This window comes from Triturus cristatus, chromosome 6 (genome assembly GCF_964204655.1).
Source record: "Triturus cristatus chromosome 6, aTriCri1.1, whole genome shotgun sequence".
Classification (NCBI taxonomy): Eukaryota; Metazoa; Chordata; class Amphibia; order Caudata; family Salamandridae; genus Triturus; species Triturus cristatus.
Genome location: NC_140589.1, coordinates 770,548,225 through 770,565,304, shown reverse-complemented (window position 1 = coordinate 770,565,304; position 17,080 = coordinate 770,548,225). Strand labels below are relative to the sequence as shown.

The window sequence follows — 17,080 nt, the reverse complement described above, 5'->3', positions numbered from 1 at the left end:
CCGCGAAGGTTTTAACCGCGCCCTTAATCCATAGGTCTCCCACTCTGCTAATACCGATCGTGTCCCAACGCTCAAAGCCTTTCGTTTTCCAGAGGCTTCCCAGTCGGTCGGAGGCAAATAAAGGAGTGGCACATGTTAAGCGCTCACTCCAGCCCATGGCTACATTAGCCGCCTTCCAGATCCTTACCGCAATCTTAGTAGGGCCCGTAAGGGTCCTTCCAGCCGAGCGGGAGTAAAGCGCCCTATTATAGTTACCGCCGGGAAGCAGGAATTTATCCATCTCATACGCCGGGTTCAAGCCAGGCGCATACGTGGCATGGTTAATGGCCGATAGCTGTGAGGCCCAATAGTACCTTCTAATGTCGGGAAGCGCGATGCCCCCGTCGTACCAGGGGAGAGTAAGCTTTGCCAGAGCGATACGCGCCCGCCCGTCCCATACCAGTCTCCTCTGCAGGCTCTCCACCTCCCGAAAGTAGGCCACCGGAATGACGTCGAAGGAGTTCTGAAGTGCATAAAGGAATCTGGGAAGGGACATCATTTTAAACAGCGCTGCGCGACCAAGCGGGGACAAGGGCAGCTTACACCACCGAGCCGTATCCTCCCTCAAACGCCGAAGTGGAAGCAGGAGGTTCTGCTCGTAGCGAACCGCCGGGTCCAACGAGACGTACACCCCCAGGTATTTAAAGCCGGACGGAGATAGTTGGATCGGAAGCCGAGGCGGCAAGAGAGGAGGGCCACCAGAGATAGGATTGACACAGGATTTAGACCAGTTAATCGTCAAACCCGAATTTCTCCCAAAGGAAGTAAGAACATCAAAGAGAACATTAAGCGACTGTCGCGGCGAGGTGAGATACAAAAGAATATCATCCGCGTACAACGAGACCCGATCCTCGAAGCCCGGGGCCCACCGGATCCCTCTAATCGAGGGCTCCCAGCGGAGCCAGGCAGCGAGCGGTTCCAAGGCGAGCGCAAAGAGCAGAGGGGACAACGGGCACCCCTGCCTCGTACCCCTACCGAGAGCGAAAGGCCGAAAGACCCGCCCATTGACAACCACCTGAGCCATTGGTCCAGTGTAAAGAAGCTTCACCCAACCAAGAAATCCCTCCCCAAAGCCGAATTTGGTCAAGACAGCCCAGAGGAATGGCCACTCGATGGTATCAAAGGCCATCGTGGCATCCAAAGAAACCAGTACGGCTGGTTCGGAGAGGTACTCCGCCCTAGCGAGGGCGCCGTGGAGACGCCGCAGGTTAAGAGCGGTGTTACGATGAGGGATGAAGCCGCATTGATCAGGATGGATCAGATCACAGATAACGCTCAGCAAACGATTGGCGAGGACTTTAGCCAGTATCTTAGGCTCGGCGTTTAATAGAGAAATAGGCCTGTAGGAGGCACAGCGGTCTCGTGGCTTACCTTCCTTGGGGATCACGACTATAGTAGCCAGACGCTGGTCGGCGGGAAGGGAACCCGTCTCGAGGGACTCCTGGAACATACGATGGAGGAAAGGCGCGATTTTATCCGGGCGCAACTTATACAACTCAATAGGCAGGCCGTTGGGACCCATAGCCTTGCCGGAGCGAAGGGACCGAATCGCAGTGGCAATCTCGTCAACAGACAAGGGGGCGTCCAGCTGTTCACGGTCCTCGATGGACAGGCCGGGCAAAGCAATATCCCGCAGCAGAAGGCGAGAGTCTTCCTCATCCCTATCCGTCACCGGGGAGTACACGGCCCGGAGGTGGTCAGCGAAACACTCCACAATCTCACCAGGCTCAGTCACACACGCTCCATCCGAGGCCCGAAGCTCCGGGACCACACGATTCACTCTCTCCTTCTTGTCCAGCCAAGCAATCAATTTACCCGCCTTGTCCCCGGCATCATACAATCTACCCTGCTGCTCCCTATACATAGTCTTGGCAGCATCAGTAACAAGAGACCTGTATTCAAACTGCTTCAAGCTGAGGGCATGGAGCCCGTCCGGAGTGACACCCGCCTCCAAGGCCGACTCCAGCCCCGAGATGTCAGTCTCCAGCTTCACCACTGCCTCACTCTTGATCTTCTTAGCCACCACTATCTGGGCGAGGGCGTGGCCGCGGAGCACGGTTTTAAAGGCTTCCCACAGGGACATTGCGGACGACACCGACCCCTCGTTTTCAAGGAAGTATTGGTCAATAGACTTGACCAAGCTGTCGCGAGTCGTAGGGTCTCGCAGGTACCAAGGGTTAATGGGAGCGATCCGCCCTGCAGATCGCGACCCGGTGTCAAAGAGCAGCCACAGCGGGGAGTGATCAGAGATACCCCGCGCCAGGTGCCTAACCTCTCGAATTCGAGCAGTCTGGGCCGCGGGCATAAGGAAATAGTCTAATCTGGAAAGACTCCCATGCGCCCCAGAGTGAAAGGTGTACTGACATTGTGTCGGATGCATCAATCTCCAACTATCTACCAGACCGAAGGTCTCCAATAGTCCGCCGAGCCATGCCTGGGCAGCGGGGAGGGCCCTGGGCGGGTGACGATCCAGGTCACCCGAAAGCACCGAATTGAAGTCCCCGCCCATAAGCAAAAGACTGTCGGGAAGTTCAAGCAGCATTCGACCCAAGTCCGAAAAGGTGGAGTTCTGGAGGCCCGGGGGGACGTAAACTGAGACCAAGGAAAGGGACTGCCCCTCCCACCTCCCAGTCAGACCCACATAGCGCCCTCTATCATCCGAGACTACCCTGGTGATCTCCAACGGAAGTGAGGATCGCAGGAGAATGCCCACCCCTCTAGAACCTGTGGTGAAACCAGAATGAGCCACGAGGCGGTATCCCCCCCTGTGCATTGCATGACAAACATTACCAACCAGATGCGTCTCCTGTAAAAACACCACATCAGGAGCCAGACGACGCAAATACTGCAGCACAACACCCCGCTTGATACGGTCACCCAACCCATTGACGTTCCATGACATCAACCTCAACCCGTCCCCCCCCATCCCCTCCAGTAGATCAAAGGTCCCCCAGCCAGTAGCACAGCCCCCGAAACTGGACAACAATCAATACCTCGCCCTGAAAATAAAAAACACACATCAAAACAACTCCTCCCACCCCCCAACCCCCCCCACATTCAACTCCCCCCACCCTGCACCCCTGCGGTCCAAAAAACCCCCCCAACTTGCAGTGTGCCTGTCGCCCTACTAACCCCATTCTACGAAAAGACCCCGGAGGAGGAAAGGGACCCGTCCCCGCCCGCCCCCCACACAGGTCATAGTGAGACAAAATGAACAAAAGAAGTAAAACCCAGCCGAACAGTGCAAAATGGCAAAGTCAAGGACCAAAAGTCACTCCAAAGGGGACCCGTCACCTTCGGTACCGGCAGAGGGCCCAGGCCGGTCACCCCTGTCCGGCAGCGAGTCCAGCCAGTCACTCACAGTCGCGGGAGAGTCAAAAAAGGCAGTCCGACCCTCGTGTTCCACTCGAAGTTTTGTGGGATAAAGCATAGAGTACTTAAGGCCCAGGTCACGGAGACGACGCTTCACCCCCTGGAAACCCATCCGCTGTTTCTGGACAAGTTGGGTGAAGTCCGGATAAAAGTTAATTGACGAGTTCTCATGACGAACCGGGCCGTGGACCCGTGAGGCCTGCAGAATCGCATCTCGGTCTCTATAGTGGAAAAGTTTGGCTACAATAGGCCTCGGGGGGGCCCCCGGCCGCGGTCGACCGCCCGGAACTCGATGGGCCCGCTCCACGGCAAAGAACTTACTTAGGCCAGCGGGGGCCAGCTGTTGGAGGATGAGTTCCTCAACCAGGAGGTCAACCGGGCGGTTGTCGGAGGACTCCGGTACGCCTATGACACGGATGTTATTGCGTCGGGCTCGTCCCTCGAAGTCCTCCAGCCGCCGGGCCATCTGATCGTTGGCCATCTTGATGTCGCCAAGAGTGGTCTGCAGGTCCAACACATCCGCACCAAGGGTGGAAGTCCGCACATCGAGCGCTTGAACCCTCTCGTTGGTTTTAGAGAGATCCGCTCGAATTAATGTGACATCGATTGCCACCGTGTCGATTTTACGGGCCAAGGCCTCGTACTGCGTGGCGATGGTCTCCCTGATGCCATCAATGGCGCCCATGATGTCCTGCAGGGACAGCTCCGGAGAGACGGACGTGCCACCGCCGGCGGCGTCTGGAGGGGCGCCGGCCGCTCCAGGGGACCCTCTGCCATGAGTGTAGCGGTCCATGTTGTTCGCCTGGACCGGTCCCCTGCGGAGGGAAGCTTTAGTCTTACGCCCCTTGGGGCCCCCCTTGCCCCCCATTTGGGCCACGCTCACCGAAGGGGACCGTCGATCAAGGGTCGAATGGGCACCGGCACCGCAGACGGGCGCCTCACCAGAGTCCGCAATATAGCGGTGCGAGGGGACCAAAGGCAATGGGCACACTAGTAGCAGGCGGAGACAAAGGCCTCACGCAGAGGCCTAGGAAACACCCAGCCACAGCAAGCGATTCCGCCGTCCAGCCCCTTTAAAGTCCAAAAGTGAAACCGAAAGTGATGGAGCGGCCACTGGCACAGCGCTGTAGCCGCTGTTGTTCAATTACGCCCCGGCTCCACAGTTCGCCCTCGCACCGGGCACCGCCGTCGGGTGGGTCCCAAAAGTTCAGACCACGATAAATCAGGATTCCCAGGTCCGATTCGATTTCTGAAAGGAGATCCGTGTTCAGCCAGCCTCCATCTTCCAGATTCCGTAAACTATATCAGGATAATCTCAGGATAAATTCCGAGGAGCAGCGAGGGTCCGGGGAGCCCTGTGCTCACGCGACCATCTTGGATGCGCGCTAGGCTCCTCCCCTCAGGAATCTGTATTTTTTACCGATTCATTACCTACATAAGAAATGCCTATTTCTTAATACCGAATCGGTAAAATTCGGTATTAAGAATTCGGTATTTGTGGATTACCTACATCTGGCCCCTAGACTCTGCATCTGTTCTTTGTTGCATTCTGATTTTGGAGTTTACCATTGTATGCCTTTTGTGCCGAATAACCTATATTCGTAGACTCGGCTCTGTATTGATCTTTTTGTAGCTATGTACTTTGATTCTTAGCTGTGTCTACATCCAATTGTTTTTGGCCTTATAAAAAATTGACAAAACTGAAGTTTGGAGTCTGTGGTCCTTTAAGGCATGTCTATATTGAAAGTATAATCCTGAATTGTTTTGCTCCCCTCAACCACTTTTAGTATGTAAATAAAGACCATCTGCGCCAAATCTGGTGAGGAAGATAGGGGTGCAATTTGGCGTAATCAAAACCATACCTCTCCATTTTTGTTTCCAGACATTGGATATTTCAGTGCTTCTACTTCTCTTCAAACATTATTTTTAACTTTATTTTAAAATATTTTTGAATAACAAATGTAATACTATTTTTTAATATAAAGGGCCTCATTACAATGGTGGTCAGACGAGCGTCCCACCGCCATCGTTTTGGGCTTGAGACCGTCCAACACGGAGTCGGCGGTCCTGACAACCCAATTATTATACAGTTGCTGTGCAGGCTGTCATACACATGCAATTTTCTTTTTTGGCTTGTGCTGTGGCCCGGAAAAGGGCCCCAGCCCAAGCTGCAGTAGAAAATGACATGTTTTAAACATCCATGAACCCACGTGGTGCCTGGCACAGGGTGCATGGATGTTTGGGGGAGCATCACATGTGCCCACTACGCTACATAGCGGAGGCCCACAGGTGACTGGGGCCATACTGGAGGTCCCCAAAGTCACTTTCCGACAGCCTTTGCATGGCGGCCGGTCCGCCATGAAAAGGCTGTAGGAAATTTGTCTTGGAAGTACAAAAAGTAAAAAGCATTGCCGAAATTGCGATTTCAGATCGAAGATATACAGAATGGACATCTATTAGATTTGTCAGCACTCATTTGTTCCCCAGCTAGGTTAGAGCAATACAATTACAGCTAGGTGCATACATTTAGAAGAATAAAGACCTGGAGCTTCACTGAAGAGTAGCTGCCATTGCTAAATTCCAGGACATGCCTCAAATCCCCTCCATTGTATACATATATATATACTTTATGTAGTGGCATAGTTGGTCATGTGTAGGTGTAACCCACAAATTCTTTCTCAGTCTATTTCCCAGCATTGGCTTTCCTCTCTGTGCTATCCCATTTCTGGTTACTTCCCTGCTGTATGACTGGCCTTTTGTTCAGTGGACCCATACATGCTACTGTGCTCATTTCCCTTAAGAGTCACTGCTGCCTAACGAGTTGTATTATACTCCCTTCCCCCTGCAGAAATTATATGCTCTAAGCCGATATAGGTCATTCATATTGATAACTGTGATGAAGTATCTACATTGTCCATTCAATAATATGAAAATGCATCCGCTATAATGCTCATATCTCCATTTAGTGACTTCTGCAGCTTCCCAAACCTCTCAATCAATTCATATACTAAGTGCACAGCTTAGGGAAGTAGCTGAGGACAATCACTTTGGTTCACTCAAGCAAAGTGAAAGGTTATGTACGTGGGGATCTAGTCAAGGAGTCAGCAAACAAAAGCCTCCACCGAGGAGAGGGGTATTGGTGCTATTTTATGGGATAATAATAATGGGGTTGACCAATGTGATTAGATCTTGAAATGAGCAGACAATGAAATTCACCATTTTGTACCAAAAGGAACCTATTCAAATAAGTTTAAGTTAAAGGCAGGTTTTTGTGCCAGAATTCAGTACATCAATCATCTAGGCAGGCAAGAGCACCATTGTGTCTTACGTATAGTTCTATAAATGTGAAATATTGTACCACACATTAGCAAATTACAGTAAAATCTCAGATAATTAGGCAATAACCCAACACGCGACAATACCCTCACTATACCATACAACGTAAGCTGCAGTTCACTGATGAGGCCCAGATAGGCCATAACCTATCTGAGGTTGTTTGTGTTCCCATCATGAGTTTGCGTCACCTGGCAATTAGGGCTGGACTATCCCTATTGGAGAAGCACCAAATCTGATTTACACATGACTGGTCTCTATTTGGAGTTGCCACTCGTTTGGAAAGAAACTATGGACTGGAATATGGCTTGGTAATTGTCAGGGACTGATATTAATTCAAGCTTTCTATCCATCATAATTTGATGCACCATGAAATAAGAGGCATTCCTACTGCTTCATGCTCAATATACCAAGCTTACTGCATAGAGAATTGTTTTGTTTAATATGTAGCAGTTTCTGATATGCAGAAGAATGATAATCTATCACAGACTATCAAGGATGACACTGCACCACCCCCTTGCTCTTTTTATTGTGTGTTCAGTTTTATATTTCCGTAGCTGTAGACGGTGTTTTTACATTCTATGATGGGGAATTCTTCTGAGAAGGTAAGAGTTCAACCAATTTCCAGGAATTGTATTTATAAGTGCCTATTCGTGAACTGTAGTTTGAAGTGCTTTAGTAGTACTACAGTAGTATTAGTCATGTACTACAAAATGCAATCCACAAACCTATGGGTGGAGACCCCTGCCTCCACTACTCCTGTCTTTCCTGTTCAAAGATTTCCATCAAATGTGCGGAGGTCTCTGCACACTTAAGTATACATTTTGGAAGTAAATGTAGGAGGGACCAGGGTTGTGGTTAAAATGGGGAATACTATTACTTGTATTAGTTTTAGGCAGGGATAAGGAGGGCTTTAGGGAGGGGCACACAGATATCAACACCCACCCATAAAAGAGTAAGCCCATTGCTAATCACAAATCACACTTCTACGGTTAGTACTGCCGAAAAGGGTTCCAAAACAGTCATAAATGTACTCGAAATAAGCTTTGCAGTAAGTCTAGCACCACACATGGGCACTCACAGGTACTGCAATCCACTTTCACAGGAAATAATGGAGCCAAGGACTTTACATAGCACCCCTTTGTCAATAATATGAAATACATTAAATTATGTCGACTTTTAAATTAAAAATATATAAAATCATTGTTAGTGTTAAAATGTTAGATTACATTATAAATGTAATATATATTTTTTTAAATGAACAATCATGGGGCTATTGTTAAAAAATGAATTAAACTGTTTAACATTTAATAAAAATATAACATTATTTTAAATTAAGACAAAAGCATACACTATTCACTTACTTAAATTGAATAAATATTAACTAAATATCAACATTGGAGTGAGTGGTTTTCTAAATATTTGACTAAAATTAATATTTATAAATTAAATGAAAATATTTTAAATATTTGGTTATTGAAAAAAAAAATATTTGATGAGTTCATGTGCTGTTAGATTTTATTAGTTCTGGGTTACTAATATTTAAAAGGATTTTACCTTCCTCTTTTACATAAAAATATTTAAATTTGGTTTAGAAATAATAAACGTTCTTAATATTCCCTACACTTTTGTGTAGTGAGAACTCTGCCTCGGAGGAAGAGATGTCCACATCAGTTTCAGCCGGCATTGGCTCATGGGTGGCGAGCGGGCACAGGGGGAGGAGGTTGCGCAGGGGTTTGTAGGCAATGGGAAAAACAATAATAATAACCACTTACCTTACCGCCGGGTCCCACGTCTCTGCTCTGCTCCTCTTGACTCGAGAAACAGGAAGCGAAGCCAGGTTCCCATGACCAGTCACAACGCTGCAATAAAGCATTGTGATTGGTCAAAGTGTCCTGATTCGACGTTCAGCCAGGGACTGGGGGCCTGGGCATGTTCTCCATGCAGGCTGTAATGCAGCCTGCATGGATAATGGGGAAAGTGTGCATGACTGGTTTGGGAGGCCCGAGGGGGCCAGCCAAACAGTCGTGTGCACTTAGGAGTGGTCAAACCACTCTTCCCCTACCCTTCTCTAAGAGCACAGCAGCACAGAAACATGAAATGATAATAACTTAAAGTTATTATAATTTTATGCTTACCTTACATTGCACAGCTTAAAATCAGTGGGGCGACGCTCCTTCGCCATAGCGGAGGAGCTGCCACTCTTCTACATACTAGTCAAAGGTTACTGGTAGTAACTTTACACTTGTAAATTCAGTCATAGATGTCTTCACCTCCTGAACTGCAGAGGGGGGAGACATGTAAGTCTGCACTTAGGTACAAATCTACACTCCGAAATGGTTAATAGCAAAAAAGTGTAGATTCACACCCGAGTATAAAAGTAAATTTACACAAAAGTAGATCTACACTTGTCATTACCACTTATTATAGCTGAGGTAATGGCAAATCTTTGCAATCAGAACAGAACCAAATAACTCACAGAAAAACCACACTCCAGGCCAAATCGATGAGCAGGCAGTATGAATACCCAATTCATAATCGAAATGAACTGATTAAGGAATCTGATAACTTTAGGAACAGTGAACCTGGAGACTAAGATTGAATCAAACACGGGAACAGCAATGCATGGGAATAAGGGGCATGTGATATGTGATGCTATTTGATTGTTTGCTTTGATCTGAAACAACTACTTAAAGATCTGCCATCAGTAGTCTACCTTGACATCAAAACTTCATCTACTCACGGGAACTGACTTGCATCACCTGTGCGGAAACTACTTCAGCATAATCATGAAAAATAGGAAATCAGCACCACGCACCCCACCTGTCCATCCATGCAAATACCATTTAGCATCTAGAAAGCACAGTAAACAACATCAACAACATGAAGTCTGACAAGCCTTCAAAATGATGGGCTAGTCAATAGGGCTCACATTAGTTTAGCAAAGGGCTGATGTCCCCTACCCTCCTCCAAATAGGAAACACTCTACAAAGACAACCTGAAAATGCCTCGTCTTCACGCAGATTGCTTGGCAGGCCCTCTAGGCCACACTTACTTTGAGCGCTGTCCCCAGGGAAACCCTACATCCAACACAACACTACACAGGCTATGCCAAGCCAAGACATATACATCTGCTCGCAGGAGTGTCCTTTACCTCAAGCACCAGACCTTAGACCCTGTCGGCTGCCAACCAGACATAGTTCGCCTGATGGGAATTCACCGCTTGCTGCAACTATGAGTGCAAGGTGGTGCACTTCCATTGACACAGACTGCTGACTGCACTTGGCAACCTTTCTGAGCTTCAAAGTGTGTGCTTTAATGCGCTTCTATTAGTCCTTGCTCCCCACCTACCTATATATCCATTTTTTAAGACCTTTGATCGGAAGAGTATTTTTGGTTGACCGTAAACATATAATTAAGCCACACTTATTGTTAAGCTTTCACAGTTTTAAAAATGGTGCACCAGCCACCTGCAACTTACTGTTCAACATGCATGTCACTTTAGATTTTATTTCAGTGCTTTTATACTGTCACAACGCCCTTTCTTGTTCTATCAAATCGTTGGAGTGATTTGCATATTGTAAGCTTGTAAGTACATGCCCACCTATACACATCTACTTGTGATCTCTCTACACATCAACAGAGACCATTTTCTTCACTTCTGTGTTTGAATAAGTGAAAGTGAGGGCAAGGGAATGAGCAAAGAAATGTGAGTGAGTTAGAATGAGTGAGTGAAGATGAAATTGTGAGGGAGAGTGAGAGTGAGTCAAAGGTGCCTCTATCAATGGGGCAGCAGGTGTAGTTGCACTAGGGCCCAAAGTGCACCTGCTGTACCATTAAAGCAGAACACACATACCCCGGGAGTTCAAATTAGAGCCCCGGTACCCCAGTAGTTGTGAGTGAGAGTCGGTGATTGTAAAAGTGAGAGTGTTCAAGTGCGTTTGCGAGTGAGAAACAGTGAGTGGGGGTGTATGGGTAAATATATGTGGCATGCACCCAAGGCAAAATTTTAAAACAATGAGGTGAACCTTTTGCAAATATTACACCCCCATATTTGAAGGGATCACCAGCGCCACTGGATGAATGAACAACTTTACTAATGTAGTGATAAATATGTTGTGAATGAGCGAGTTCATTGATGAATGTATGGGTGAATACGATGCTCAGAAAGTGAGTAGAATGGTAAAGAAAAATGTGTAAGTGGCTGCTGCCACTCACTTATTCATATATATTTACTAATCTACCCAGGCACCAAGGCAGCCACCTGGTCCTCCATTCATGCACTCAATTAGATCAAATTGTTTCACTGTTTCCAATGCCCATTTTGCCTGTGCTCTTAAGTGCTATGCTATCTGTTCGCGCCCTGGTGCTTCTATCTGTCGGTCTCCACTGCTCTTTATGCTTCTCTCTGGACATCACCCTGCACTTTTCTTTCTTCTCACCCTTCACTGTAAAAAGAAAACAACTTTAAATGACTCCAATGTACACACTAAAACACCAATGAAAACCACAGAAGTCAATGGTGCACTTTTTATTGACTCTAAATCAGCCATGATGTTTGCAAGTCGGGAAAGAATACCAGTCAGAAGCCCTAATTGATGTTGTTACTGTCCTTTGCATATCCATTTGCTTTGATACCCATTTTCATAAGCTTTGTTTAGCAGCGATAATCAAAGGTTTCCCATGGTTTTATGAATTCCATCTCCATATTTCTGATTGATTGTGCCCTGTATTTTCTAGAATCGATGCCTGTATTTTTCTGCCTAATCCCCCTGTGCTTCTGCTTCTGTGAACTTTACCTTTATTACTGCTACTGTCACACTGGTGACATACACAACCTGGCTTTAGTACATCTGCTAGTGTTTATCTTTGATTACAGTGGTATTAAAAATATAGACAAAGTGACCACAGCTGTACATAACCAGGCAGCTCTGCCAGTCACCAATCAACAAATAAACTGAGTGCATAGGAAATTTTCTTCGTATTTGCTTGTCATGTTTTTGTGCTGTGACACCCAGCAGGCTGATCCCACTTGCCTTTGAGCTCATTGTGCATTAAACTGCATAAAACAAGATGTATACAAAATGTCATAACTTCTCTGGAGTAGCTCAGATTCAAACAAAAATTTTTTTCTTTCTATCTATCTATCTATCTATCTATCTATCTATCTATCTATCTATCTATCTATCTATCTATCTATCTATCTATCTATCTATCTATCTATCTATCTATCTATCTATCTATCTATCTATCTATCTATCTGTCACGATTTGTTTTTCAGGACCAGTAACATAACTCTGACACCTGCCAAGCAGGTGCTGATCCTTTTCTTTGGCTCCAATTTAAAACAACTGTTTGTTTTATCTGACCGAAAGATAGACAGACAGACAGACAGACAGACAGACAGACAGATAGATAGATAGATAGATAGATAGATAGATAGATAGATAGATAGATAGATAGATAGATAGATAGATAGATAGATAGATAGATAGATAGATAGATAGATAGATAGATAGATAGATAGATATAGAGGAGGGAGAGAGAAGGAGAGCCCTTAGAATAAGTGATGGTCAAGCCATGATGGCACTGAAATTCAGAGTAGTATGGGAATCTGGGTTCGTTAAGCACATACTCTCAAGGTGCGTTGACTCTACAGTGTTGAAAAAGGTGGCCTACTTAGGAAAGACCCATAATGGGTGCCCAGAATACTCGCAAATTTCCCCAATCAGGATGGTGAATTTCAAACTCAAGTTGCTAGCTGCACCCACAATCCTTGTAGGGCTTTTTTGAAGGAAGAACTAACAATGGAATGTTGTCTCCCGAAGTACCCGCAGTAACAACTGGCCCATAAAGAGATTAGTAACAGCCTCAACATAGGTAAGCCATCCAGAGAATGGAATTACTTTCTATTCTGCTCTGGCCACCCGAAAAGGCCTCCTCCTGCTCAGAGATGTTTCTTAGCTGCAAATGCCCACCAATAAAACCTCTGGCTTAGCTTGTCTCATCATTGCAAATGCCATTGCCAAAGTTAGTCTTTGGGAAAACTGCTGTAGGAGGCATCTGAGCTGCCAGAAAAAAATTCTGCGCGACTGTAATGCCACACTACCAGCGCCACTTGGAGGTGGGACACTCACAGCTGGCCCAGCAATCCTTATCCTGATCCATTTAAAACAATGCCACACCCGGTTTAACTTTTCCCTCACACCCCTGGCTATACTGGCAGAGTCACTGGGTGCTAAAGTAATTTCTTATGCTGATAAAATGAGCTTCTCTTATATTGTGGCAAGGGAAGGGAATTGGATGGGGACCTCATCTCTAATTGTCTTGCCAGGGTGTTTCAGTGACTGGCCCAGCACCAACTGAAATACAACCCAGACAAGACCGTGATTGTGGTCTTCGGAGATGTCCCCCAAAATCTATTGAGAACTTGCTGGCCTAATGATGCCCCTTAGCCTTACCCCCGTCATAACTCTGTGAAGAACTTAGGTAATAAAATTGACAGCCCCCTCTCCTTCCAACCACATTAAAGCTTTAAGCGACTCTTGTTTCAGCACTCTCCGTATGCTTCTATTTATTTTTATCTCTTTTGTCTGAGCCGGTGGGCAAAAAAGTCATTCAGGCTCTGGTCATGATGAGGCTGGACTATGGGGATGTCCTATATCTCGGACTTCCTGAGTACCTTCTCGATAGACTCCAGGTGGTGCAGAACTTGGCGGCCAGACTGCTACTCATACTCTCACCTAGAACTCATATGTCTGCCCATTTGAAGGCCCCCCACTGGCTCCCTATAAAAAAGAGAGTACTTTTTAAGGCCATGGTTTTAATGCATAAGCCTTGCACAACTCTGGTGCTGTATACCTCAGAGAGATGATTAATGATTACAACCCAGCGCGTACTCGGCGATCCTCCTCTGTTCACCTGGCAAGTGTGCCCCGGATCAACCGACTGAGAGTGAGTGGTAGATCCTTCTCCTATCTAAGACCACTCACCTGGAATAAACTCCCGAAAGATCTCCCTCTGGTCCGCAAGCTCTCTTTCTTCAAGAAGAAACTAAAGACTGTCTTTTTATGCAGTCAGTCTAGGTATTTAGGAGTGTTGCCTTTAGTTTGAGCACCGGGACACTCTGCTGAGTAGCTGTGCGCTATACAAATCTGTTTAAAATAAGATAACATATTGTTTCTGAGACTTACCTAGGCCTTGGAGGTGAGGGGGGGTCAATGACTTCCATTCAAATGGAGTTGCATGGACTTTATTGGCAAATTGTTATGTCTATTTAGTCCACTTTATTCCATTTAACTTTTCCAGGACTTTAGTGATAATTAGGTAACGACTTCATATTATTTTTTATTTTACTTTTGCTTAGACAATAGTCATTTGTTCTCTTGATGGCACTGTGTTTTGAATTGTTGATGCACATGTTCCGCAGCATCTCCCATCACTAGACCCCTCCCGTGAATAGTTTTTGATCTTGCCTAATGCTCCTAACCAATGACACTTCACAGAGATGCTTGGCCTGCCTCAATGTATACTGCTGTGGGATTTCAGATTAAAGATGTATTAATTTCTAATGATGATCCCACGCCACACCTTGGCATGGTATTTCTGCTGAATGTGTTAGTGAATTGCTGATACAAATAGAATTTCCAGTATTGTCTTTCTCAGCACACTGAGTGGGGTAAATTTACTAAGGTTTTGCACAGGTGCTCATGTGGTGGAACATAACACAAAAACGTAGTGGCAAATTACAATACATTATAAAAGCCTGCAATCAAAGCACAAAATTGCATTGCTCTGCTTGAGCACAATTGCAAACATTAGGAAATCTACCCCTTATTTCTCTGCACTATTGCACTAGTGCACCTCTCTTTAAGACGCGAGTCTGCCATCGCACCTAGACCTGACCTTGATACGCGTTCAAAAATGTATGGAAATATTAAAGTCGCCTGTGTGTAAGCTGCAAGTATCCTGGCTCCATAAAAATTCCAGGCCATGAACACAGGAGAAGAAATTCTGAAACACAAGGGAGGTTCACAAGGCAAGGCTTGGATGGGGACAGTGTCAGTGTCTTCATCATACTTCCTTCTCGAAACGTGTGAGATAAAACACCAAAATTACTGAAGTGGATTTTGCTTAAAATCGCCCAAAACAATCCATATGTATAAGTTTAGCACAGTTCTTCTTTATAAAGTAACATGTCCCTTGAATGATAATAGATTAATGTTGACTGTAATTGTGCTATAAACACTTACCTGAGGCATCAGCTGTAAAGTCAGCAGCCTAGACACTGCAATGGACTCCTCTGAGTTACTTGCTCCTATCACGGCCTTCACTTGCGGGGTGTAATCTGTGTAATTACGTTTGGCCTCCACTTTGGCATCTGAACTGTTGACGTTGGCCAGGAACCTCATGGTTGCTACCAGAGCTGTAGAAACATCTGCACAAGTATCATAAATTTCGTATCCCAATTTTATTCCATTGAGGAACGTTGAATTGTTGATCGACTCAATGGCATGTATCATAGCCAGAGTTTGGAGAAATCCTTCTAAATCGAATCTGTTAAAAAACAGGACTTATGTTCAGTTTTCAGAAATGCAGGATTTTCACATCAAATGTATTTCATTTAAACAAGGTCCCTCTAAAATGCTACCAGAAAAGGCTGCAGCTTAGTTTTGAAACTCCTGACATATTCAATTTCGCATGTTTCAGGGTAAACACCACTCTTCCCAGATGGTCTAGGCCAAAAACTGAAGGCTCTTAGTACTTTTACTAAAAAAAAATATCCTGGCATTTCAGAATTTATGTGTTTCAGAAAATCAAAGTTTTCTTATATTTCTTCGATATAACTGTTCTCCCTAGGCTCCAAGCACAATGCTACACAATCACACATGCGGCTCTGTTCACTGCTGGATCTAGGCATGTTGTAGGAACCCTATTTTACCACCAGTCCTGTAGTAAAGTAAACCATTTTGTGAACATAAACTACTTAAAAGTGAGTAAATGTGTAAGGGAAGTACAGCAGCAAGATGTGTTATAAACATAACTAAGAGTTAGAAATGGTTGTATCTGTACCCTTTCAATTAGGGATTATTGTATTGTTATGTCTCTGCTGAAGGAGCCCGTTGTTTGATGCTGGAGGTTGGTGTGATGGTCGCATACCGCGCAGCATCACAAAATCGGCAGGGATTTAGTCCTAAGACTTTGATGCAGCTGGTCAACTGCACAGATGTCATATTATGTTCATAGCCAGTGGTGAGGCATGTGGATCTGTCTTTTAGGCTAAATGAGGGGGGTTGCATGGATGGTAAGTCTGTAATGGATGCCTTCTTTCCATTGTGCATGCTGGTTATAGGCGGGCAGTGCATTTTAAAATGAGTGGTGAGAACGTGAGGGAAACCGTTCATCGTATATGTTTTTCTTCTATGAAGTAGGGGACTTTGACGGACCTTGATGGACTTAAGGAAGCCTTAGCCTCAGTAGTTTTATCAACTAACGTGATTAAACGATATTTTAAATCTAATATCGGGAGAATCTATTACCATTCATGCAGAATTATCATGCGCTCCTTTACATGATCTGGAAAATAGATACATTCTCTTATCACGTGACAGGGTGCAAGGAGGAGGTGAGCCCAAATAACTGGGACCCATTTGTTAATGGAATCTATGGTGTTAAGAAGCTCCATTTTTGTTGAATTCAGTTTAAAAAACTTTGCAGCCTTCCAGGGTTGGGCTACTGTTAACTGGTCAAAGTAGAAAGGTACCCCCTCTCTATAATGTGAGGTCCTAGAGGAGGGGGAATCAACAAGAAACTGCAAAAACCTCTAAGCTGACCTATATCACTTCAATGGCTGGCCACTACGGCTCATGCATAGAACATGTCCCCAAAGTATGTACTCAACCGGAATATTTCATAAAACCATATTTATTATTTGTGAAAAGTTTTTTTGATTTTTCTCTTTTTCAAAACGTTCATTATTATAAGTTATCACAAAACATGAAAACAAGCACACATTCAGAGTAGTCCTGTTGGGGGAAACGCCAACATGCCGAATGAAGATGTTTGAGAAGTGTCGACAGCAGGAAATACCCAGCTACATGCTCAGGATGACCATGTAACCGCACTGGACGTTTAACTTTTGATGCCTTGTGGTAGCTGGCAAATTACACGAATGTGAAAGAACAGGACTACTGCCTGTCTTTTTTGGGATAGAAACGGTTGTGCATTTGCATAGTTGGTAACACACACAGAGTCACCCTTGCAGGTTGACCCACTGCGTGTCCAATATCTGTGAGACAAATAAATTGAACCAGATTATCCCCACCCAACACAAATG

The 17,080-nt window shown here is 45.6% G+C and overlaps 1 protein-coding gene across 1 annotated transcript in view; it reads right to left on the bottom strand.

The window, feature by feature from the left end:
- LOC146817844 (G protein-coupled receptor family C group 6 member A-like) overlaps positions 1 to 17,080 on the bottom strand; it is a 266,256-nt gene that overhangs the window by 207,225 nt on the left and 41,951 nt on the right. The window contains exon 2 of the mRNA XM_085611306.1: positions 14,997 to 15,300. Coding sequence (XP_085467432.1) covers positions 14,997 to 15,300 — 304 coding nt within the window. The remainder of the gene's footprint in view (positions 1 to 14,996; positions 15,301 to 17,080) is intronic.